The sequence below is a fragment of the Macrotis lagotis genome, chromosome X (genome assembly GCF_037893015.1).
Source record: "Macrotis lagotis isolate mMagLag1 chromosome X, bilby.v1.9.chrom.fasta, whole genome shotgun sequence".
In the NCBI taxonomy this organism is placed as follows: Eukaryota; Metazoa; Chordata; class Mammalia; order Peramelemorphia; family Peramelidae; genus Macrotis; species Macrotis lagotis.
Window position 1 is genome coordinate 469,473,167 of NC_133666.1, and position 27,961 is coordinate 469,501,127.

The following is a 27,961-nucleotide window of genomic DNA, read 5'->3' on the forward strand; positions in this document are numbered from 1 at the left end:
CCAAAGGCTATTTTGTCATAAAAGTACAAATCTGAAAGTGATTTCATAAGCATCTACCTTAATTTCTTTCATCAAGCACTGTGCAGATCTTAAAGCGTCATATAGATGTTATAGTTATTGATGTTACCATTTTCATTGTTATTACCCTCCAATTAGGGGTAAGCCAGGGGACAGAATTTGAATCTCTTGACTTTTGACGCAGTTATTTTTTTCTACACTGATATTAGCTTAGAAAGGGAAAAAAGAGAAAGGATTACACATATGTCTTCTCTATAAACTTAAAATGATTGATTTAATGAGGAATAAACCTAGTTCATCCTGTGATATTTCACAAACAAAAATAACAAAGGTGGAGCTGCTTCAAAACTTAAAAAAAATGTTGATTCAGAGTACACAAATTTTCAGGCTGTTACAGTGATATGAAATAACAAAAAAATAAAAAACAAACCAAACCAACCCAGAGAAAATCTGGCCCAGAACCATTGAGTAATGAGGATAAAAATATTCTAGATTTGATTTTAAAGTACTTAAGTACAAAGTTCAGCTATACTAATTATTACTCATGTAGTATTGGGTAAATAACTTTAACTCTAGTTATCTCATTTATAGAATGAGAGATTTTGGCCAGATGTTGTCTAAAATTTCTTTCAGCTCCAGTGAAGGTTTAACTAGTATCCAAAAGCTATTTCTGAATTGAGTACATGAAGAGCGCCCAAAGAGACCAAGAGTAGATACTTGTTTCAGTTGTTCAGGTCTGCTAGGTGACCTGAGCAAAAGAATTCACTCAGTTGCACCAATGGAGAGCCTTTGAAAAAAAATAATGAAGTCTAGTTTTAGAGTTGACTTATCATGATATACAGCCATTTGATTCTTTAGCACCTATAACCATTTATTTGATTACATAATGATATGAACTATCAGATGGGGAACTATGTTTATTGAAATTTTCTCTGGCCTTTTGGCTATGGGACATAGTTAACTGAAAATAAGAGGAAAATATTTTATAATACGCTTGTGGAGGGATCTATGTGATGAAGACGCCATAGCAACCACTAAAAAACATGGTATGAGTGATTACTTCTCTAGCTATCTAAAAAAGAATGAATAATTCTAACTAAGAATAACTATAATAAAAATTATCTTTTAAAATTTTGCTAAGGCAATAAGCTGGAAACCCCCATAGTTCTTAATGAAATTCTTTGTGCCTTCACATTAATATTTATAATTATATACATATCTAATAATTTCTTTAATAATGCTACTGAGTTTTTGCCCCTAGTTTAATGATGCAATAAGAGAACATACACAAACATACAAATCATAATATAAAGATCAACCAAATGTTTTAACAAAAACCAGACACAGGTTGCTTTAAATGTTAAAGACTATTTTCTTTTTCGATGTCTAATTTAATCCAACAAATATTTAGTGTCTCCTCTGAATTTTTCTGTAAACAAAAGCTTAAACTAATTTTTTTCTTAACTCATAGGAGAATTTTTCCCTCCTGGTTAAAAAACAAAAGTGAGCTCTATAAATGTTCTAGGAATAAAAAATGAATTTCACAAAATGGAAGATACATTAATTTTCTATGCAATATTTGACATAATTCATAGATGTTTCATCTACCAAAGTTGGGTAACTTATTGTCTCTTTCTTTTCTTTGCTACTCCAGGGCAACTTCGGCATTTCATTTAAAAAAGGTTACTTTCTCACCAGGTCATAATTATCACCAAAGTAATGTGATTAATTAAGGGTCAAAATTATCACAAGCTCATAATCATCACCAAAGCACACCAAAACTCTGTTCTCTTACTAACTCCAAATTTCCATTCCCCTAACCAGAAGCTATATGATCTCTATAATCATAAAATCTTAGAGTTGAAAATAAGTTCCATTCCATGCTTAACTAAGAATAAGTTGAATATGAAATTAATTCCCCTTTTATAGAAATATCTGAAAATATTTTTGAAAAATTGTTGCTAAAATTTCCCCAAAATTAATGATATAAATTTCAGTAGAGATAGTTAAGAAGCCAAGAGAACCCACAAATTCTATGCATGGAGTATTTGTGTTTAGGGTAAGGAAAAGGAGATACAAAAAATCATTCCCTTTTAAAAATTCCAAAGTAAAGTCTAAAATAGTTGACAATTTGTTAACAAAATATGGTGCTATTGTGATGACTTTTATGCTGAACAGTAAATATAGAAGCTAACAATAATCATAGAGACCTACTGAATAAGTTCAAGGAAACATTGTATAAGTATAATTAATTATCAGCTAACAATGAATGTTGAGAGAGACACAAAAGAAAAAAGAAAATCCTAGCTCTCTATTGAAAGGAGCCTAATTTGTCCTAGTCTGATATTAGAATAAGAATCAGTCCTGGGGTTGAAGATAATGTGACTTAAGAATGCATAAAAATAGATTAGTACTGGTAACCTTATATAGACATTCAGAGGCAAATAATGAGTGTTCAAATCCCATGGTTGATCTTAGGTCCAGTCAAAAAACTTCAACATAATTAATTGGGGAAGGGGGAGAGGTGATACATACAGAATCCAGTGGTAGTTTTAGGTGCTTTTTATAATGTTCCTTAAATCTGAAAACTGACCTTCCCACCCAAACTAAATGTGTGATTTGAAGAGCATTTATATAATATGTTATCTTGTTTGCATCATCCTTTATAGATGAAAGGTTTGCCTGATATCAGAAATTAATATTTCATTAATATAAAATACTTTAGCCACCAATTATGCTTTAGTTAATAAACTTATTGTCATACCGTCTCATTCCTAGCCATTAAAAATTCAACAAGAGATTAATTTTCCTTTCTTCAGTCCTACAGATTTAAATACAATCTAGAGTTACATATTAGAATATTAACTATTTTTAACAATTGCTAGATTTCATTAATGGCTCACCAAGCAGGACCCAAGTAAAAAAAAGGAACAAAAATTACATGGCCTATTATTCGAAGGGTTTCTATCTCAGGAGTTGGTTGCATTTAATAAACTATCACAGTGGATCAGTAAACTGAGATTTAAGACCTTAACTATAGGATGTCCTAATAGGATGTACTAAAGGGTTATCAAGAAAAGTTACCAGGCTCTTAGGATGCAAACCTAACAAATTTATCTTATTTCAAACTTTAGAAATATATACAAAGCCCAGGGACAATTTCAATATAATTTTATCTAAATGTTATGTCTCCCCGATTTTTTTTTCTTTTTCATCTACAATTCTATATTGCTATGCTTTTTTCTTCTCTACCTTGCTGTTTCAAGTCTCCCTTCAAGACCAATCTTCTCATATGGTCCAACTATATCTGGAATAATAAGACAACTTATATGGTACTTTAAGGTTTTCAAGGCCCTTTGCAAATATTATCCTTTTTTTTTTTTTTAGGTTTTTGCAAGGCAAAAGGGGTTAAGTCGCTTGCCCAGGGCCACACAGCTAGGTAATTATTAAGTGTCTGAGACAAGATTTAAACCCAGGTACTACTGACTCCAGGGCTGGTGCTTTATCTACTGCACCACCTAACCGCCCCATATTATCCTATTATAGATAAAGAAGCTGAGGTTGAGAGAAGTTAAGTGACTTGATCTAGGTCACCAGTTAATAAGGCAGAATTTGAGATCAGTTCAGGGACTCAGTCAATTAGTTTTAATAAAACCCAGCTCACCATCTATCATGCCATCTGGTTTCCCCTTTTGTATTCAGTTCTATGATGCCAAATTTTCTGAAGGACACTCAAACTGTAGGTGTCCCTTAAAGTTCTATTCTAGGTCCTCTTTCCTACTCCCTCTCTAATTGCTTTATTTGTTGATCTCATTCTGATGACTTTCAAATCTACTTATCCTGCCTTAACCCTTTACTGACCTCCAATCTTGCATCTCAAACTGCCTTTCAGATATTCCAAACTAGGTTCCCAGTATACATTTTAAACTCAGTATGTTCAAAAAGTGTTTTTCATGAAACAAAACTTATCATCTCTCTCTCTCTCTCTCTCTCTCTCTCTCTCTCTCTCGCGCTCTCTCTCTCTCTCTCTCTCTCTCTCTCTCTCTCTCACACACACACACACACACACACACACACACACATACACACCTCCAATGGCTTATAATTGCCTCTGTTTGCATAAAAAAGCTCATTATGATCTAATCTCCTCCTACATTTCCAATTTTCTTCCTACACTTTACTCCTTTAAGTAAACTTTTCAATCCAGTAACACTGGTCTGGCTATTCCATTAGCAAGATACTTCATTGGTGAGCTCTGAATACTTTCATGCCTGGAGAGTAATCCTTCCTCAACTACACCTATTGATCTCTCTGACTTGCTTAAAGTCTTAACTAAAATTCCAATTTCTATAGGAAGCCTTCCCTAACCTTCTTAATTCTAGAATCTTTCTTCCATTTATGATTTTCTATTTATCATATATATATTATATATATATATATATAGTTTTATACATATTTGTCTGCATGTTGTCTCTCCCACTAAATTATAACCTCCTTAAGGGGAGGGATTATCTTTGCCTCTTTTTGTAACACCAGCATTTAGCATAGTGTCTGATATATAGTAGAGACTTAATAAAGTTTATCAAATTGATTTAAAAACTGACACTTTAGAGTACATAACACAGAATGGGAACTCAGAGGCTTCTACTGAAGGATGGAAAGAGTATTATGTATATATTTAAAGGATCAGAGTCTGTTGTTTTAAGTTCTATGACTGAGTGATGTCTCATCTAACTTTGAGCTTCAGTTTCTTTGTAAAAATGTGTTTACAATGTTATAAGATTGTGGTGAAAATAAAATGAAATATTACATGTAAAACATAAAACAGCATGGCATAGTGACTTCAAACAGGAACCTTAGTCAAGTTCCATCTCAACAATATATACATATACACACTCACAAAATAATTGCCCAATGACATGCAAGTACATACATACATACATACACACATACATACATAAACATATTTAAGTATATTTGGCAAATCACACTTCTCTAGACAAGTCTTTAAGACTATAAGTTATAGAAGATCAAGGAAAAGACAATATAAATCAAAACAGCTAGATTCTAAACTGCTTCTCTGTGTAACTCTAAACAATGATAATTTCACATTTGTGAAGTGTTTTAAATTGGTCATAGTATTTTGTACTCCTAATAGCCCTATTCATAACAAATATTATCTTCATTTTGGGGAGTATGATGGTACAATATGAAGTAATTGAAAAAACAAAGTTTGAGCTTCTGAGCATATCAGTTTATTAAGCAATGCCTGCCAAATGCATAAATAATTGGGACCAGACCTTATCAGCTTGACCCTGGATCCTGAATAGGGGAGGAAAGGTTTTTGTGTTTTAAAATCAAACAATTAAAAGGATATAAACCAGGATTCAGGGTTAGGTGATTTGATTTCTAAACAAAGAATACATTAAAGGGCTTTCCAAGTTGGGAGGAGGAGGAGGAGTGAGTTTTGAGAGTTTGGAAGGGGGAATAGAGAACAGATGCAATTTTCTGAAATCAAACAAAAAGTCTCCCACTCAAGGGTCTTTTCAATCCAAGGAACAAAGAAACAGTAACTGATTGTCCAGTATAGAACCAATTTTCAGATAAGGCATATGGGTTGCTTGAGATGTATAATTGTGAGAAAATTCTTTGATCATCAATATTCAGATCTGATTGGGTTTCTGGTCAACATATCCAAGGTCCTGAGCTTCTTTAAGAATAGGAATAAGTGGTCCAGCATCTCAGCCACACAGGACTAGGTTCGAACAATAAAATAAAGTTTTCATAAGATAGAAATTGGACTAGATTCATAATTGAATAGAAAAGGAGCTGAGTTGGACCCAGTCCCCACAATTCTCTCAGGAGATGAGCTAATTCTTCTATGATGCTATATAGTACATAATGATCAGTGCCAGGACTCAAACTCAGATCCTCTGATTCTGAGAAGAATGGTCATTTTACTACATAACATTATAAATCCCATATCTCCTCCAGACTTCAATTCAACCATATGTATGATAATACAACTGTCCAAGAGTAAATCTGGCTACTGCAAAAAGACAGTGAGCTTATTGTCACCACAGAAATTTAGTCAAAACCTTCCTATTGATTCAATAGGGAGATTGAAGGAAGAATTTCTGAATCAAGTAGGAAGTTATAGCTCTAATATCTCAACTCTAATATTCTATGACCATATTTTTAGTCCATATTTTTAAGCTATCATACAAATTATAAACAGAATTTGAAAAGAAATTTCAGGATGATAAAAGTCTTACATGAAATCAAAATGCAGTTGTATGATAAAAATCTTGCATGAATCTGGATAGGAAGAGGAGAACCATCACTCAAAGTATGTTCTACTGAAATATTTAATAGAAGGACCAGATAGACTGGTCCATGGAAATACAGTGGCTTAACATGTCTGACTTTTGAACTATTCCATGGTAGATGAGAATACTAACTATTCCAAGTATATATGATACATTGAACTTGAAGGCCTCTCTAGATCCTCACAGTCACTCTCAGATTCTATGGTATTTTCATGTCTTTTCTTATTGAGCTATATGACTAGTATGCCCACAAAATGAAAATTGCAGTTTGTCTATTATTCATCAGTAATAATTTACTGAAGAATTACTTTGTAAATCTTAAAAGTGACATTATATACAGTAGTCTTCCTTACATTTCTTTTTCTTTCCTTCCTTCCTTCTTTCCTTCCTTCCATCTAGCCTTCCTTCCCCCTTCCTTCCCTCTCCCTTCCCTCCTTCCCCTTCCTCCCTTTCTGCCTTCCTTCCTTCCTTCCCTCCTTCCCTTATTTCCTTCCTTTCTTCCTTCCTTCCTACCTACCTTCCTTCCTTTCTCTTCATCTTTCTTCTCTTCTCTTCCTCCTTCTCTCCCTCCTCCTCCAACTCCATGCTCCTCCAAATGTATTGTATATTTAACTCCCTCAGGCTAGTAGGATTGTCATCCTTAGTAAATGCCTGCTTTATTCTGCACTGACACACCACAGAAAATGGTATCAAACCCTAACACAAAACCACTGAAAAGTTTCAAAACATCACCTTTAAAACTTCCTTAGAATTGAGTCTGATTTCTAAAATCTTCCAAAAGATAAAATACCCCAAATTTAAGTTTTCAAATATCTTTCTTTCAGAATCCCCTTCTCTGGATGTTTAAAAAAAATGCTTGCATCATCAATCTCTATCTCAGCCCTGAAAAGGCAGGAAAAAGTAAAAACAACATGATGTCAGAATAGAAGCATGAAAGGGACATGAGTGTTTCCCTTTCTTCCTTCACAGCTGTCACCTTTAGCACTTTTAAGGGCAGTATAGCAAACATCTGTACATTTATTTGTGTCATGTTTTTGCATTGTCCTTGTAATGTTCTGTCATAAAATGGACTGGCAGTTCAACTCCAAGGGTTATTTCCTTACATGGGAAGGATTGCATTTGATACTTTTGATTTTATTTTGCACTTCTGTTTTTGCTGGCAATGTAGGATTCTTGGGCTCCTGAGCATAAACTTGTGGCCATATTAGTGATGGGTTTTTGCCAAACCATAGTATTAATGGCACTCTGATGACTGAAGCTGGGAGCAGGGGGCTGCTTAGTTTGAGTAAAAAGGCTGCACATGAGGATTGTCTCAGTTGTATAGGAAATCATGTCTGAGAAAGGGGCATATATATATATATATATGTATATATATACATATATATATGTGTGTGTATATACATATACACATATATATGTATATATATCTTTAACTGACTTGAGAATAACAGAAAAAAAGAATTTAAAGTAAAAACCATTATTAAAAAAATGGGACATTAAAACTGTTCACTTTTTAAAAAAATGATATAATAGTTAATTGCATTTAATCTTCTTTCCTCAGACCCTCCTGGCTAGAAATCAGAGGGTCTTGTCTTTCTAACTGATCTGATATTTCAAGTAGAGTTTTTTGTCCTCAAATTTCCTAAGGTTTCCTGAAAGTAAACTGTTATTTATAATTAAAGCTTAATGAGCTATACACTTTCTTCCAGACATTAATCAGTTAATAAACTGTGATTCCCTTTTCTACAAGGGAGGTAGATAAATCCCTTCAATAAATATCCCTGTTTAAAAGTAAATTATTATTTTGGTTCTGGATTTTTTTTCTAAATTTAAATTGGGAAGATAGAACAAAAGTGATTAAGAGGGTAGCAACTCATGATTAATGAGAAGATAGTACTAATCTTCAGTAAGAACTAATCACTAAGCTTGGATTAATTATGTCCCAGGATAAAGAAATAGTTTCTATGAATGCTGAATCACCATCACAGATTATATAAAGTACAGAGAATATATTGGTATTGCAGAAATAAAGAAAAGTCACATTTTAATGACCCTGCCTGATTTCTTGTAAAATTCTAGAATATATTATCAAAGGGGCATTAAGAAGAGGAAGCAACAATGACTAATAACTAATATAAACACATCCAAACAGTTCATACCAAATTACCCTAAAATTCTTGTTTTTGACTGAATAACTGAGATATCTGCTGTTGACAATATACCTAGATTTTGATAAATAATTGAACAAAATATCTATTTATGAAAATGATGTAGAGGTATAGTATTAGTACTTGGCTTCAAAACATTTCCTTTCAACCCTTCTTAGAATTCAATCTGATTTCTAAAATCTACTGAAAAGTAAAATCTCCTAGCCGAATAGATCTGAAACTCAAAAAATAATTATTAATGGATCAAAGTCAACTTGGATTCTACCTCTGAGATTTATCTTTTGTCCCATACCTTCTTACATTATCATCAATGATTTGGATGGTCACATATAGCACAATTATCCATTTAAGTGACAGCATAAAGATAAAAGTGATGACTGACATTTTGTATATCAAAAATCAGCATCAAAAAATATCTCAACAGGCTAAAACAATTAACTAAATAAAATGAGACAGAATTTGACAGACAGACAGACAGACAAAATTCTACTCTTGGTTTGAAAAAAATCACAAGTGAACTTCAAGCTTAATATGAATCAGTTTGTGAGACACAATAGCCAAAAAACCTTCCTTAGGTTCAGAAACTGTGTCTAAAACAAGGGTGATGATAATTCCACTGTACTTTTTTCCTGGGGGATCACAAATTCTATTCATTTCCGGGCACCAAATTTTGGTAAAGACATTCATAAATTGTGGTGCACATGGAAAATCAAAGTCATTAAGGTGGTGAGACTGGAGACCATAACACAAGATAATCTGGTGAAGGAACTGGGATTCTTTAATGTGGAAAACATATGATGGTAGGGGGAGTGAGAATGGCAGTTGTCTTCAAGTTTTCAAAGAGCTGCCATATGGAACAGGGATTAGACTTGTTCTGCTTGGCTCTGAACAGCAGAACTAAGTGATGTAAGAAAGCTAAGGCTAGATGAAAGGGAAGCAAAAGTCTGAAATCATTATATAAACATTTGTTATTATTTTCATTATTATTATCTTAACAATTATAAATGAGCCAAAAGTGTAACTGATTTCCTTGTAAGATTGTAGAGTTGTTTGTTTCTCCTTCACTGGATGTCGATAAATAAAGGCTGCATAATCACACAGTAGAGGTACTATAGAAGGAATTCCTACTCAAGTAAAGACGCCTTTGAAGTCCCTTCCATCTCTTAGATCCATGATTCTGTCGATAGGTTGAAGAATAGTTAAATTGTCAAGTTTGACTGTACCATAATGTGTGAAAAAGAGAGAAGCATAAAATGTGGCTGAAAAATGAAGTCAAAGAGAGAGAGAGAGAGAGAGAGAGAGAGAGAGAGAGAGAGAAGATTTTTAAATTCCAGACTGAACTATTTTTTTCCAGATGAGCAAGAGGGATCCCACTGAAAGTTTTTGCATAGAGGAGAGATAGCCATAAATTTGAAAGATGTTTTTTTAGGTTTTTTTGCAAGGCAAATGGGGTTAAGTGGCTTGCCCAAGGCCACACAGCTAGGTAATTATTAAGTGTCTGAGACTAGATTTGAACCCAGGTACTCCTGACTCCAGGGCCGGTGCTTTATCCACTACACCACCTAGCCGCCCCTGGAAGATTATTTTTGACAACTCTGGGAAAAATGATTTGGGAAGGTGAGACCAGTTTGGGAGTTATTATTTAGGAAAGGAGTGATAAAGAATTGAATTAGCTTAGTAGTAATGGTAAAGGATAGACATAGAAACTTCTTGAAGATAGTAGAAACAATAGGTCTGAGAACACTGATGGTTGTAGACATGTTTTGTGCTTCATTCTTGAAGAAGACTATATCAGGAGAGGTGACCCATTGACAAGTACATGAATTGGATTTGATTGAGGGGATTCCGTGCTAAGTCACCAGTCTCTCACTTTCTCCTCCAGAGCCATCTGTGTCCAGTGGCTGGATATAATCCAGGATTTGGAGAATAAAGGAGATGAAAGAGTCAGAGAAGATTGAGATTTCAATCAATGGTGACTAGGAGAGCTGGATGGATAATGTTATCAGAAAAAGTAGGAAAATTGAGGGGATGCTATTTAGTAAGATGATGTATCCAGCTTTTGCTAATGTCACATTTGATAGAATGGGGAAACATCAGGTCAAAGTATCCATTAGACAGAGCTCAGGGAACAGACTGAAGTTTGATCATAGATTTGGAACTTATCGGCATTGAATTAATAATTGAAATCATTGATGTAGATTAAATTTCTAAAAGTGAGTGTGGAGAGAGAAAAGAGGAGTTCAGAGAAGAGTTTCAATTATCAGTCTCAGGTAAATACAAGGAAGACAATGAACCAGCAAAGGAAACCTCAAAGGTGTAGTTAGACAAGTAGAAGAAAAAAAAAACAGAAAAGAACAATGTCATGCAAGTAAGGGGAAAGGGAGTATCCATTAGGGTTGATCAAGAATGTCAAATGCTATAGACAAGAAGGAAAGGGCTGAGGGAAAAATTATCATATTTGTCAATTTAAATAATTACCTTGGAGAAAGCAGTTTCTATTAATCTTAGGGACAAAAGCCAAGTTGTAGGAAGCTGAATGATGAGGAAATGGAGTCATTGACAGTACCATCTCTTTCTAGAATTTCATAGTGGGGGAAGAGGGAGATAAAATCAAATTTCATTGTTTCAGAATTCTTCCCCATAAACAAAACCCAGAGGGTTACAATGGGTACCTCAATATTATGTCCTTAGTTACTTAGGGAACATGATACTAGAAGAAATAGAGGGGGGGGGAAGAGATTTATAATCCAAAGGATTGAATCCTGCCTCTCTAAAAACTAGTGACATAAACATGGACAAATCACTTAACCTTTATGGGTTTCAGGTTTCTCATCTATAAAATGAAGATAATACTATTAGTAGTACTTATGTCACAGGGAAGTCATGAGGATTAAATGAGATAATATGTGCAAAACTATTTGAAAAACTTAATGCACTGAGGTAACAAAGCCTGGTGTCCTCAGGAGGGGGAAGAGAGAGAGAGAGAAATACATATTTATTTTTGTGTTGCTATATACCTTACACTGTGCCAAGCATTAATAAAAATAATATTAACTCAATCATCATCACAAAAAATCCTGTGTGGTAAGTGAAATTATTATCCAGTCTTACAATGGAGGAAAATGAGACAAACAGAAATATGATTGATGTCCCTGAGTTTGACAGCTAGAAAATATATCAGGCTGTCTTTGAACTCAGATTTTCCTGATACTTCTCTCAACAATTTTCTGTGCCACCATCTGTCTCAAGTTATACTCAGTGCATTTTTTATTACTAAACAGATGAGATGTGTCTTATTCACTCAAGGTATTTATCACATCTGAGGCTATTGGCCTCTGTTTATGGATTCCAAATCTAATGATATAGTGTTTTCTATACTGTAGAGAGCTAGTCTTGGAGACAGTAATGCAAGAAGCTCAAATGTCCTTTCAGTCTCTTATCAAATTCTACCTACACATAATGACTAAGGTACTGAGCAAGTCACAACCTTTGAGGGTCCCAGGCAACTCCATAAGACTAAAAACTTTAGAATAAGAGCTCATCTCCTGTGGTAAAAGGAGTTTGTCACTGGGTGTACCTTATACCAGTGAAATCATGGATCTGTCTGAAATCATTATATAAATTTCAACTATTATTATTATCAATATGAAATTCATTTTGCTCTGTCAACACACAAGACATGAAAACATTTGAATATTAAGGGAAAGTATTCCTAAATTAAGACAATTTTCAAATGAAGACATTAAAGCTATATATATATATATATATGTGTATATATATATATATATATATATATATATATATATATATATAATCATATGGAAAAATACTCCAAATAATTACTGATTAGAGAAATACAAATTTACAAAAAGTATGAGGTTCCATCTCACACCTATCAGACTGGCCAAGATGACAAAAAGGGAAAATGATCAATGTTGGAGAGGTTGTGAGAGGACTGGGACAATAATGCATTCTTGGTGGAGTTGTGAACTGATCCAACTATTCTAGAAAGCAATATGGAACTATGACTAAAAGAACAATAAAACTGATCATACCCTTTGACCAAGCAAAACCAATACATCTATATCCAGAAGAAATCCTAAAAAATGGGAAAAGTCTACATGTTCCAAAATATTCATAGAGCTTTTTTTGTAATGGCAAAGAATTGAAAACTGAGGGGATGCCCATCAATTGGGGAATGGCTAAACAACTTAGGGTACATGAATGCTATGGAGTTCTATAAGAAACCATGAATGGTAGAATTCTAGAGAAGCATGGAACAAATTACAGGAACTGATGCTGAGCAAAAGGGAGCAGAACCAGAGAACATTGTGCACATTAGCAGCAAAATTATGAGTTGATCAACCTTGATAAATGCAGCTCTTCTCAACAGTTCAGAGAGCTAGGGCAACCATGGGAGATCTACTATGGATAATGCTATTCACATCCAAAGGAAGAAAAACAAAACAAAAACACCCCTACAGAATCTGAATGAACACTATATTCACTTTTTAAAAAATTTCTCTCATGTTTTTCTTTCCTATCTCATGACTTTCTTTTCCCTTAATCCTAATTCCAATGTACAGAAAATGAATAATCTGTAAACATGTCAAACACAAATGTATGTACAATATTCAATAGACTGTTCATCACTGAGTGGGGAGGGGTAAGAATGGAGGGTGGAAAGAAATTATGTAACTTCAAATTATGCATATGTATGTGGATGATTGTTCAAAAACTTTTATAACATGTTGTTGGAAAAATAAAATAAAATATCAATTTTAAAAAAGTATACCTGATTTCCATAATTTCATGATAAAAATGCAAACTATAGTTTAGTAAGAGTCCCAAGTTATACATCCATTCAGTTTACTTAAATCTATCTAGACATCTATTCAGACTAATTTACAATGTGTACATTAAAACCTAGCACATGTTTTATCAGAACCCCAGGAATGATATTGGAGTGTAAATATCAATGGTTTTCTGTAAAGATGGGATTAGGCTAAAGGTGGTATGTTTTGGCAGGTTCTCTTTACCATTGAACCTGTTTCTTTTTGTGGACCATACAAAAGTCACTATACTTATACATTTATACTTATTTTTATATACATTTATACTTCACTTATAAACATACATTATTCATTTTTAAAATAGATTCAAATTCATGCTATGCTAGTGCAGTCTTTGTAAGTGGGGTCCCAGAGATGCTTCTTCACTCAGTGTAGGTATCATTCATTCAATAAGGATTTGTATAGACTTTCATATTCTAAGTCTACAAACATATCCCTGAATATTATTCATATTCCTGAATAATATACACATAATTAACTTAGTTAAGTCATATTGCTTTAGGTTGTTCCTAGACAGGAAACTAAGGATAGCATCTACAGTTGCCAAATTTATAAAGAAAATTTAAAATCAGTGATCATAATTCAAATGATTAAATTCAATGCCACAAGTTGAGGGTCAAGGGAGAAGTGATTTTTCATCATGTGCTCTTTTATACTATAATTAAGGATATTACTCCTTCTCAAAAATGTTTATTAGGGATCAAGTTGCTAAAATTATTGGGTTACCTGATCTCCAGACAACCCAAATTTCTGTGGCTTAGTGAGACAAAAAATTGAATAGGTTAACTTTTCTTTTCAATAAGTGATCTTTATAATACCTATGTTCCTTTTAAAACAAGGGAGAGGTAATCTAGATTTTTCATAAATGTAGCTCCCAAGAAATTCCACCACAATTCCAAAATGTACCTTTACTACTTAATTTTTTAGTACATGCTCACAGGAAGAAGATAAGATAATAGGAAGCTAAGATGTGGATAAGCTGAGGTTCATTCAAGGGACTCAACAAAATAGTGGCTACTGCTCCAAGTCACTGATTACAGGCCTGGTGCTTCCTGACTATGCTCTGGAATCTGTTATTCCCTCTCCAGGATGTTTTCAATTCAACAGGTTAATGTGCCTACCAGTATTGTCACATCATCAATATCATTTTATTGACAATGCTTTCAGTTAATCTTAAAAAACCAAAGCATTCCCAACACTATGCCATGCCTGCTAATAGGAGCATAATAGGGAGCTTATATGATGAGAATGGCTGGGTAAGTGACAAACACATGCCCCATGAACAAGATCCATCTGGCATCGCTGTTGGCATGACTGGCCCCCAGTGGGTCCTTAAAGAGCTCTGCGCTTTGCTGAGACATCACCTGTGTCATTGGAGGAAGGCAAACTAGTTGAACCAGGAATGATCACATCATGTTCCTTGTTGCCATCAAGTCACTCTGAGGAATGATGTTGTAAAGTATCTTACCTTGCATTGTCGTTCTGGTGGGTTCTGAGAATAGAGGAATGAGCAAGAGGTAGATGAGGTAGACAAATGAAAGCCCATTGTACCGGAAAGCACACGCTGTATTTGGAAAGAAGAAAGATAAAAACCTGCATTAGTTAAACCATCTTAAATAATGGAAACTCCAATAGGATTTGAGGTTAATAGTGTACCCAAAGTATAGCACTATTTAAAGAGTACCAATGATCAACAATTATTTACTGAATTGAAATTTACCTTGTGTTTTATACAGGAGAATATGAAAGAATGGCAAGAGGTCCTCAGGGAGATTATCACTGAGTTGGGAATGAGGTGGGGATAAGATAAAATGGAATGATGGCTAAATAATACAAGACATTTTAATTCAGGTAACTAAAGTTTATTTCTTATATGCAGTGCCAGAAATACAAAGGAAGATTAAAAGTTAAATCATGTGATTTCTATTAAAGTAGAAATTGAGAGATATAGGTCATAGGGAAAGTGATCAAGTAAGGCTTCATACAGGATATGTCTTTGATCTTGTCTCTGAAGGATAACAATAATAACAATTAAGAGATCATCATCAAACACTTACATATGCAAAGCACTAGAAATATTTTTTAAACACCAAATCAAAGTCCCTGCCTCAATCAGTCTAACAAGGGAGAAAACATTAAAACTGTTGTCTAGTCATTTGAGACTCATTAAGACCCAAATTGTGGGAAAGAAATGGCAGTGATTTTTACATATGAGGACTCAAGGCAAAGAAAGTTAAGTTAAGCTTCATATAGCTAGTTAAGGGTTGAGATTCAAGAGACTTAGTTCCTGGGTAATTTAATCATTTTATTAATAAAGTCACCAAGTTTTTAATAAAAAGATGGTCATTTAGCTGTCTCTTAAGCCAAAGACAATCATGGCAGTGGGCTCTCAGTTTATATACACTTTAAAGCAATGAGGGGGCTGCTAGTAACCTGCATGTTAATCTGCATGTTAACCCTGGACATAGAAATTATCCACAATAAAAGAATCCTAAATCTTGGGCTATCCATATAAAAGGGACTGTCTCCCACCCAAGCTTGAGGACTTTTAATGCAATCTTATTATTAAAAAATGATCTTCAAAAAAAACTGAAATTAAAATCAGGACTTTGGAAGAAGGAGGAACTCTGAATTTCCCCCAAAATACTGCTTATTAATAATCATTTCTCTCCTGTTTCCATGCCTAATGGCACCTAGCTGCTCAAAACAATAAATACACTTATATATATATATATATATATGAGTGTATATGTATTTATATACATTCATATTTACATGCATATACATATATGTAATCTATACATATATATATCTACATTGGATGTATACATATATCAGAATGCTAAGAGATGAGATAATGTGCATCTCCCTTTATTTCAGAGGTCAAGAACTATGGATATTTTACATTGCATATAATGTCAGCTACATATATCCATATCTAGGAAAGGCAGGGTTAAAATACTAAAAAAAAAATAAATGTTATCTTGACTTCCTGAACATTTAAAGCTTTGATTTCAGTAAAGTTGTTGCTCCCTTCACTGATGAGTATCAGAACCTGATTCACTTTTTTCCCATATCTTTTCATATATCCTTCCTAATATAATCCAAATGAAGAATTGGGGTAAAAAATTCCTGTCCTTTTAATATCTTTGGGGGTAACTGTGCACTCTTCCAATTATCTTTTGTACATAATTCTAATTATATTACTAGCCTTACAATCTAACATCTTATATGTGTTCTCCATGATGTCTTTCTCACCATTTCTCATATAAAAGTTGTAAGTAACACAGTGGGGTCTACTTAAACATAGAAAATATCTCTCCATTCCCCTTTAAATAATTTGTAATTTTTACTTTTGTTATCAAAGTCAGAACAATACTGGTATTAAATGAATAGGTTTTTATGGCTGTCAGCAACTTGGTATCATTGAAAATACTGTGTAACTTCCCCAAAAGAGATAAATCCAATGACCTCCTACTTAATTCTAAGTCAGTATATATTTACTTTGTATTTCCTTTCCAATAAATGGTTATTGATGAACTAAATAGATGGACAAAAAAAGAGACATTATACAACAATCTGCATGCCTTAGTATGAATTTATCTCATCAGCTAACTTTAAACTCCTTGCACATTAGGTGTTTAATAATTGCCTATTCCATCCCAACTTCAATTTTCATTCACTATTCTTTTTCCAGAGAAAGTGGTTTCATATTGGGGAAAATCACAAAGGAGACAAAAATGTTTTGATTTTGATAGAATTAGAATGCTATTATGTGTATATATATATATATATATATATATATATATATACACACATACATAATATGTATACACACACACACACACGCATACACACACATATATGTGAGAAACCATTTGGCCAACCTTATTGATAGAGAATCTTTTGTTTGGCTTTTTTGTCTTAAATATTCTGACATAAGTGAATGGAATGACTCTAAGATTATTCTAAGTCTTACTGTCTTACACACTACTTCACTGTAATATTTGCTGAATAGGGGTGGCTGGGTGGCAAAGTAGATAGAGCACTAGCCCTGGATTCAAGAGGACCTGAGTTTAAATTTGACCTCTGAACTGTGTGACCTTGGGAAAGTCACTTAACCCCACTGCCTTGTAAAAAAATATTTGCAGAATAGTAAGGCAAAAGTATTTCTATTGTCCTATCTGTCAAAGAATCTTGTATAATTTTAATGTATGCATGGAAGACATCTTGTCTGGGTACAATGTTTAATTTTACTACACCAAATCAATAAAAAAAAAAAAATCAAGGATACTTGACATAATACCTGACAAACTATATGCTTGTCAGTAGTTTGACTATAAGAATGTGGTTTATCTTAGAAGTTCATCTGTAAGATGCATTCTAATCATGTTGAAGTAGGGGAAATATTAGACCTAAAAATGTTTTAAATTAATCTATTCCTTTGACATTGACCACCTACCTTACAAACATTAATACTGACTCCCTTTCCCTATCTCACTGTCCAAGCTATGAGATAAGGTCAATGAAGTTTTAGTAAAATACCTTGCCCCTCCCTGGCAAGGATTCAGTAAATCCCTACCACCAGGCAAAAGCCCCTATCATGAAAACAATGGATCCCTGCCTTAGTCTGAAAGGATTAAGTGTTTGAGCTACCACCCCATCATCTCTGCTCTCATCTCCCTACTTCCTACTTAAAAGCTTATTCTTCAGTGAGTTGCTTTTTTTTCCTATGAAGTTAGCCTGTTCTGGGGGAACATGATCCCAGTCCCTATACCTTTCTTTGCTATTTGCTCACTTTCTTTTTTGAAGGACAGCCGGCTCTGGGGAGAGCATGCTCCCCCATCTCTCACACTCTTTCCTCTCTCTTAGCCGTCCTTGATGTTCTCACCAGTCCAGTTTGTAGCTATTTCCTCTTTGTTTAATTTCACTACTTTTTAAAAGTTGCTTCACCAAAGAACCTGACCTGTGAACATTTTGTAGTAAACTGTGAAATTTTTGCAGTGACCTGTGAACTTTTGCAGTAACCTGTGAATTAAAATCTGTGCCACTCCTTACCCTCCTGAGTCACAGAGGCAGGTGATTTGCTTCATTCTGAAAAACCCACATTAGGGGCCGGGGCTGGGGGCCGGGGCCAGGGACAGGGGACAGGCCACTCCCCCAGCACCTGCTGAAGCAGTATCTGCTGCTGCTGCGTCTCTACCCGGTGCTCACCAAGGTGGCCACCAGTGGGATTCTGTCAGCATTTGGAAACTTCCTGTCCCAGGTCATTGAGAGAATCCGGAAAAAGGGAAAATGGTTTCAAAATCTGGACCCCAGAGGGCCTCTCAGATATGCAATTTTTTTGGGAAAAGACATGGCGGCCTTCTCTGCAAAGGTGAAAACAGGTTACTGGTCTACTCTACAAATGAACTGGAAAGTTTGGACCCCAATTCAGTTTATTAACATTAACTATGTTCCTCTGCAGTTCCGGGTACTGTTTGTCAACATGGTGACTCTCTTCTGGTACACCTACTTGGCCTCTGTTGGGAAGTGAAGATGGCCTAAGAAATCCAACAGGTTCACCATTGACCCTGATTTAGGAACAGGTTATGGCTCATCCTGACAGGGTTTGCTGCTGAATCAACCTCCAAGGGCTTCATCAAGGGTAGTAATGACTATACGTGATTCCATATGATTGAGAAGTATGGATGTGACAATAAAAATTGGTTGACATGGAACCTTGTGCCCCAAAAAGAAGTAGGTCTTTTAGAATGGGTGCTATCCTTTAAATGGAAATTTTTGCATTTGAAGAATCAATTATGTTTAAAAGTAAATTTGGGATAAATCAAAATTAAAATAAACTACAATGTAACTTAAAAAAAAAAAAGAGAAACCCACATTAATACTTAAACCTCCCTCTTCCTCTGAAGCCCATTTCTCCTGGCTTCAATATAAAGATCATTTTTATGATGAAATGTATATTGAAAAGAAATGCAATTCAATCTATATTTATTTATTTTAAATTTATTTTAAATGCTATATACAAAGCCTTATGCTGAGAATGTTCTAAACCAATTAGTTCCTGAGCCCAACATGTTTCTATTCTACCAGACTATACAACCTATAAACATGCAAGATAATATAAAGTGATTTAAGAAGAGAAAAAATTAATTCATATATATATACATATGAAATATCAAGGAAAAGACTTAGAAGGGAGGTAGTACTTAAAAGGAGCTTTGAAGGAAGATATGAATTCCAGAAGAAAAGAAGAGGAGAGGAAGTGAATTCCAAACATAGTGGAGAGCTCACACAGAGCTGGGTTATTTAATTTTTCTTACAGTTGGTGTCCTTTCAGCCATCTTTTCAGGGCTTGTTTGATCATTTCTATGCCTTTGGGATTTTCCTATTTATAATTTTTTTTAAATAAATCTTTTACATAGATTTCTTTTTCTTGATTTTTTTGGTCCAATTCAATCCTCTTTCCCTTTATCTTTTGAATTACCATGAAATTTAAATGTGTATGGTTTGATCATCTTTGTCAATGAAAAGGGATGATTATAACAACCACAGATGCAGGACTGTTCCACTTTCTCTCTCTCTCTCTCTCTCTCTCTCTCTCTCTCTCTCTCTCTCTCTCTGTAGGGGTTTGTGTATTGTGTTTCTGTGTGTGTTGTGTTTCTGTGTGTGTGTGTGTGTGTGTGTGTGTGTGTGTGTGTGTTTCTCTCTTGCTCTCCTTACAATTTCCAAAAATCCTTGGGATTATTGGCCTAGGTATGTATTAGGCTAAATTCTTTGCTAGTTCATTTTCTTCTCAATTGCCTTTCTCTTTTTTCTAAGCTAATAGTTTATTCATATCCTCAATCAAATGGGTTTTCTTTTAAAAGTTGCTATTTTTCTGTGATTTTTGGAATTGTAAGGAACTTTGTTTTATTTGTACTTTGCTTTAGGTTACGTTCTTTGAAAAACAGTGACAATCATTGTCAATGTCTTTACTTTTCTCAATTTCCCAGTCTTTGGAGCTGACATTTTATTTGGACTTTTTTTGCAATTGCATATGGTTACATTTTACAAAACCTCAATTATCTCATTTGAAAAAACTATTCAAAGCTGTCATTAAGTCATTTAATTTTCTAAGTATGGAACCTAGTTTGCACTGGTAAATGTGTTAAGAATAAAAGCACTCCAAGAAGAAATACACACAAACATACACACACACACAAAAATACATATATACACACAGAATTGAATTTAATAGTATATTATCAAAGAAAAATTAAGAGGGAGAGAGAAAAATGAAAAAAGTAGAGACATTATATTCTCCTATGGAGTATGACAAAATGGATAGATTAGGAAAGAAAAGAAAGAGAGGAAAGGAAAGGTGTGTTTTTTAAAAAATATCACAACAGGATATTAATATTTTTTAAAATTTCAGCAATATGATCTCTGCTACATATTAAACATTTAATTTTTTTCTTTCCTTATATTTTCAGTCTTATCATTTTAGATTTTAAAGTTAAATAGTGTTGGAGTATTTTTTTAAACTAAAGTTTAACCTGCTTCTTACCCAGCACAGTAGCAAACGAAGTTTCATAATCTACATCAAGAGATGCAGTGTCTTAAATGTAGAGAGCCTCATTTCAACTCAGGGCATTCTGAGTGAGCATAATCTAAATTGGTAATAGCCTGAAGGGTCTTTGTTTATTTTAACAGTTGCCAAAGTAGTAGATATACATTACTTAGAGAGAGCAACTTCATTAATAAGTGATAAAAGAGTTCTGTCAATTCAGTGTTTCTATGTAGTATTTTTAAATATTCTGTACTTGTGCACTCTAGAAGAGGTCAATTGCTTTTTGAAGATAAAGCCACTCATTGTGCAAAATTCTGGTCCAATTTTCAACTTCCTAGAGGATATGGTAAGAATCTTTTTTTGAGATATATGAAAAATAACTAAAAAAAGCAGTTGATATTCATTTACAATGATAGAATGAAAATAAAAGATATTTTTAAAAGCTAATATACATTCTTCTTAAGGAACAAAAGACATCACTGAAATTAGACACAGGAAAGCCCCCCTGTCACATAATTCATTGTCTATTTGTACAGTGCTCTTTCCTTCATTATATTGTCTTGTGTTTTACATCCGCTCAAGTCTCAAATTTCCCAAACATAAGAGACATGTTAGAACAGAAGTCAGACAAATACTTTTCTTCCCTTTTCCCTTGCCCTCTAACCTCCATGTCTATCATAGATATATGAGGGTCACAGTTCCTATCCCAAATGTTTCCTTATTTTTTTTATTTGTAAGGAAAGTTTGTTCAAATCAATTTTTTCACTATTGTTTAACTTGCCAAAAAAATTCTTTACATGTTTATACTTAGTATGCGTAATCTGAAAAATACCTTTAACTTTTTCAAAAAAATAATAAAATACCAAATAGCAGGGAGAGATGTAATTGAAAACAGGGCCAGATTTGTGGAGCATTTTATCTTATCTCAACTTGTCCAAAGTCCTCTAATAGCTACAAAAACAATTAAGTTTCACAAATTTTATGTGTGTGACCATTTTTTTCCTCCAGATGTGGTGCTTAGTTTATCACAAAATAACTCATTTATTAGCCAGCTATCTATAAATGTAAATGCTAATATGGACATAAGAATCTGACAATCTTATTTTCTAATATTTTCTAGGGGACCCAAAAATAATCCTGATGAATTTGGAAAAATTAATAATAGCATTTTAATATATCAGGTCTGTGAAGATTTCCTGTTAAATATATATTGACCAGGGGCAGCTAAATAGCACAGTGGATAGAGCATTGGTTTTGTAGTCAGGAGAATTGGAGTTCAAATTACCTAGCTGTGTAACCTTGGGCAAATCACTTAATCTCATTGCCTTGCAAAAACAAAAACAAATATGTATGTGTACACACACACACACACACACACACACACACACACACACATAATGCCCAAATTTGCCAATCTCAAACCTCTGAAATCTAAAATCTAAATAGTAATGAGTTACCTTACAGGGCAATAACCCATAGATAAAGATTATGAAAATTTTTCCTCTTCTTCCAGTACTCATGTGAAGAGTATGTTTCAGTGTTTGTCTAATAGGTGGGAATAAGACTACTAGGTGGTGGGGTTACAAAAATAAAAACTAAAAAGTCCTGTCCTCAAGGAGATTACATTCTACCCAAAGAAACATCAACTACATATATAAGTAAATACAAAGAAAAATTCAAAATAATTTCAAGGGAAGGGGGTCCTAGAGGTGGGGTATGATGGAGGAGGGAGAGAATCAGGAGAAGTCCCATATAGACTCAAAATCTTATGCTTATTTTGGAAGGAAACTTGGAACTCTATTATTTGCATTGGGCATAATGATTATATAAGTAGCTTCTACCTGCATTAAGTTGAACAAAAACTACTTATATTTTTATAACAACAAAACTTTGAAATATTTGAGTATTATCCTCCTTGATTGAAAAATAAAGTAAATAAAGAGTAATTAGGCATGGAATAGATATAGATAGGGAAGCTAGGTAGCACAGTGAATCAAGCTCTGGTCTTGAAGTCAGGAGGATAAGAGTTCTAATCCAGCCTCAGACACTTGATCTAGGTAATCCTGGGCAAGTCACTTAACCCTGACTGCCTTGCATTCAGTGCTGTCTTCAGTCATCCTGATTCATATCTGGTTATTGGAACTAGATGACTCGAGGAGAAAGTGAGCTGGTGATTTAGCACAGTACTCCCTCACTCATATCCAATTCATGTGTTTGTCATGGTATCCCACCTGATATCACTGTCTTCTTTGAGAATGAAGGACAAGTACAATTAATCATCAATCAATTATTCAAAGGACAGCTAGGAGAAGCAGAGCACTCACACTAAAGTTAGGAGGACCTAAATTCAAATTCAACTTCAGAAACTTACTAGCTATGGAACCTGGGCAAGTCGATCCTGCTTGCCTCCCAAAAAAAGAACTAATGAAGAAAGTTCATTTTCTTTTTGTTTATACCAACTTATTTGAGTTTTTAATTCCTTTTTTCCCCCCAGGAAAAATTTGCTTGAAATATCCTTTAATATATTTTTTTAGATTTTTTTTTCAAGGCAATGGGGTTAAGTGGCTTGCCCAAGGCCACACGGCTAGGTAATTATTAAGTGTCTGAGGTCGGATTTGAACCCAGGTACTCCTGACTCCAAGACCAGTGCTCTATCCACTGCGCCACCTAGCTGCCCCATGAAATATCCTTTAATATTAAAAATATATATATATATATATATATATATATATATATATATATCTTGTCCTCAACTTCATTATATCTCACCCTAACTATAACTTCTGTTCTCAAGATGGAACAATTTGACCATGAAAACCTAAGAAAGGTTGGCATGTTCCTTACTTTAATTATTTATTTGTTGCTTTTTGATTTTTATTTTAACAAAGCATTGCTCCTTTCTGAAAAGCCATGAAGAAATGCTGACTCCAACACTGACAGTAAGGTCTCCTACTACACCTAAATTACCAATTCCAGAATTTCATCAGATTTTAAATTTTGAGATTTAGTTCTTTATGGTGGCATGCCTGAATCTCATTCAATCCAATGGAAGCCTGCTGTGCTAGGCTGGGTCCTAGTACTGAGAATAAAAGATGGTCTTTTTTTGTTTAAAAGTTAGAGTAGTGAATTTTTCTTTTCTCCCATCAACCATGGCTTGCTTATTCATAAGCAACCACTGACAACTATGGGAAAATGATGCCATGGTAATAGTAGATACCAAGGGGTACTACTCACATTGGCTTTATGGGAATATTTTCCTAGCAGCAATAGCTTTTAAGTAACAGAATTAATTTACTGCCTGCCATGGTCTTCTTTCAAGAACTTAGGAAAAATAGATTTTTTTGTAAGCTTTTACTGTAGGCTTTAGTATATTACATATTATTCTTGGCAATAGTCTCTCTGGACTGATGTGTGCATTAGCATGAAGAGAAATCAATTCAGCCAGCAGTAATGAAGTCATATTTCTTCTGTCTTTAGCCTACAAGGCTGCCTGACAGTTGTATCTTGTTGAACAATTTCTATAGCTGAAAAATTGATTATTCAGCCTGGTGATCTGGTTCACGAATCTTCTTTGAGGATCTCAGTTCTGCCTTCAGTTTCATTTAACAGCTGTAGCTGAACTCATTATAAACCCTCTGTTGCAAAAATGTTGCCCACAAGACACTCAGTCAGCAAGGGGGACGAGACAACAAATTGACTGTCCTTTGGCCTCAGTACAAAGCTGAAGTTGTTGGCAAATTTCTCCTGACAGTCTTGCTGGCTTCTTCCTGGGGAGCATCTTTACAAGCTTAAGTCAAGTACCATATGGAGCTATAGTCAGATACTGCTATTACTTCTGGGAGAAGAGGCATATCTTTTCAGAAAGCAAAGTCAATTTATTTTAAAAGATCTGGGTTTTATGCCACTAACGGCAACAACACTAATTTGAAATGGATCATTGGTCATAGTGAGATCTCAGCTTCTAAATCAACCCTCTAAGCATAGAAAAATTCATTCAGTACCTTGAAACCAGTTTTTTCTCTCAGTATATCTCATTAAATTTATATCCCTTTCTTTAATTTTAGACTTAAAATAAAAGTCCACAGATTTGGAGGTGGAATGGAGAAGTTAAGTTCATCTTGTCTGTCTTCTTTTGTAGATGAGGAATCTGAGACCTAAAGAGGCTATCACTTTTCTAAGGTCACATAAGGAGAGCCAAGATTTGAAGTCAAGTCTTATGATTACAAATATAGAACCCTGACTACTGCACCAAGCTCTCTCCTAGTTTTTCTAATATGTATGAAGGTATGTATGTATGTGGATATATATACATATATATATATATATATATATATATATATATATATGCAGACACATAGACACACACACACACACATATATATATGTATGTATAAGCTCATTGTGGGTTAGGGAAATATATTTGGAAGTAAAATTGATAGAAAATCACAAGATATATAATATACATATGCATATCTATACAGTCACCCATCATATCAAAAAATAGTAAAAGGAAAAGAAGGTAAATAAATAAAATATATGAGTCTGAAAATATATGCCATGCTTTCATAATCATTATCTCCCAACACACACATGTTTTCTTTACCTTACTCCCTTCTTAGTATTTTATCTGTCACTCTCAAGTGCTCACAAACTTAAATTGTAGTCCAGGTATGGAATGGCACAAAAATTGTCCCTGACATGTTCTGAAAAACACACCCATGCAGCCTAGTTCCCTAGTGACTGCCATTTGTCTCTTCAATTTCTCAATTTTGACAATCATTCTGCAGGCATCATCTCACTTTGTTTCCCATCCTAAATACATAAGAATTATCTTGGATATAAATAATGGATAGATTGAGCAGAAGTAGCATGCCAGGACATCTGGATTAATTCCAGGTTCTCTGACTCTTTCTTGAAATATGAGTTTTGATAAGCCTCTGTACCTCAATTTCCTCTTTTATAAAAGGGAGTTTTTGAGTTCTACACTATAACTTCAAAAGGCTTTATTAAAATCAGAGAGCATGTATCTTAATGGATAAAGGAACAGACTTGCAATCAGAAAGAACTGGGTTAAACTCCAAATTTGGAACAATCACAAATAGGATTTACTGAAATATTTTAAGATGGAGAAGATAAAGAGATGTCTGACAAGAGATTGAAGGTAAGGGTAACAAGAACAATGTTTAAAATTTATAAAGAAAAAAAGAGTTTCTGTGAAGGAATAAGAACTTCCCCTCCCTTCATATTTATAATGGGATCCAGCAAGAGTGTGTGTGGGGGGGAATCCACCTAAATCATTATCTTACTGCAAAGAACAATTGCTTATGCATGACCCTCTCAAGGAAGAAAAAGTATAGCTGAAATCAAAAGCTTAATTTTATTCTTCTCAAAAATGGATTTCATTTTAATGTTCAAGACTATGAAACATTTTGCTAACCTCAGCATGGAATATATAACTTCTTCTGTATAGAAAACTTTAAAATATTCTTTCCAATGAATTGCTCCATTATATGATTGATTACTGAATGGATACCGCATTTACTCTTATTAGAAGCTAAAGGATTTCAAAAGTAACTTTAAAAGCAGGCACAAAATGAACAGTTAAGAAATCTCAGCTAAGGTTCTTTAGGGCAAGTTAGTTAATTTTCTTCTGAATTCAAAAAGCATCGATTATGAACTTTATATATATATATTTATATTGATATGTATATTTATATATACATATATATGTATGTAAAACTGGTGAGGTAAATAGAAAGAAAAGTAAAACATTGTGTGATGGCTCAACCTTTAGTCTTCTACTTTCTGTTTTTTTTCACATGCTATCCCTCATACCTAGAACAAACTTTCTTTACTTCTGGCTTTTAGAAGTATTAGCTTCTTTATTTTTTTTTCAGTCTTCTATACATTTTATTTATTTTTAATGATTTATTTATTTATTTTCACATTAGTACAATAATCTTGTTGTGAAAATAAATATAAACTCCCCTTCCCCAAAAGAAAGAGAAACCTCAAGAAGAAAAAAAAGTATATTTCAGTCTATGTTCAGATACCATCATCTCTGTCTCTGGGATGGGTTGCATTCTTTATCATAAGTCCATCAGAGAAGTTGCTTCATTATTTTTTTTCCTACAGTTGCTATTGTTAACTGTATTTCCCTCCATTCTATTTCTTCCCACTTCCATTTATTCTATAGAATTATTAGTTTTTTTAAGTCACTTCCTAGAGGAAACTTTTCCTGAGAGGAACAGTTATTAGAGCACTCTCCACCCTCAAATTCTTAACTATTATTTATATATTTATATATTGAATCCATAGAAGAACAAATGGTTCTTAAGGATAAAGAATTTTTTTTTCCTTTTGTGTCCCAGATGCTACTGTTTCTCCTGGATCATAGCAGGTAGACCCTTAATAATTTATTCTTGAAAGGGACCAAAATAATACAGTTCTTTTAAAGGCATCAAAGTGGATCTTAAAGAGAAATATTTAAATAATAAATTTAATGAGATTCTTACTTCTCTGATCTCAATCAACTCTTTTTAGTCTTCTTTCCCAACCAACTAGAATAGGGTTCTAAATTCCTAGGGTCTAATTTTAGATATTTATCATGAGTGATGCTTAAGATGCCCTTGTTGTGGGTTGATAAGTAAGTTAAAATTTGCAGAGTAGAACACAAACTGAGAGCAAAAAGGTTTCAAGGTTCAGTATTTGAAAGTAGACACACCCTTCTGGACTTTGCTCATTTGTTTTCATTTTCCCCCTTCAGCTAAAAAAGGAGGAAAGCTTAAGAACTAAAATTAAGCCTGTTTTTGTTTTTTTTTTTTAAAGGAAATTAAACAGGGGTTGAATTAGATTATAATCTAAGGTCCCCTCCAATTTTTAACATCCTATAAATCTACAAATAGAAAAACAGTGGCACACAAAAGTCCTGAGCCAATAAAATATAAGGCTGTAGATCAAATTAATGTTATAGTCAAACAACTAAATAGGTGAGAGTACACTGGAAAAACATGATGGAGAGGAAAATGTAGATTCTGATTA

General features: G+C 33.9%; 1 protein-coding gene and 1 pseudogene across 4 annotated transcripts in view; one reads left to right on the forward strand and one right to left on the reverse strand.

Moving 5' to 3' along the window:
* Positions 1-27,961, reverse strand: part of PIEZO2 (piezo type mechanosensitive ion channel component 2) — a 532,098-nt gene that overhangs the window by 419,007 nt on the left and 85,130 nt on the right. For all 4 annotated transcript variants that reach the window (XM_074205559.1, XM_074205560.1, XM_074205561.1 and 1 more), the window contains exon 2: positions 14,837-14,932. In XM_074205559.1, the coding sequence (XP_074061660.1) occupies positions 14,837-14,932 (96 nt within the window). The remainder of the gene's footprint in view (positions 1-14,836; positions 14,933-27,961) is intronic.
* Positions 15,111-19,043, forward strand: LOC141496799 (peroxisomal membrane protein 2 pseudogene; annotated as a pseudogene).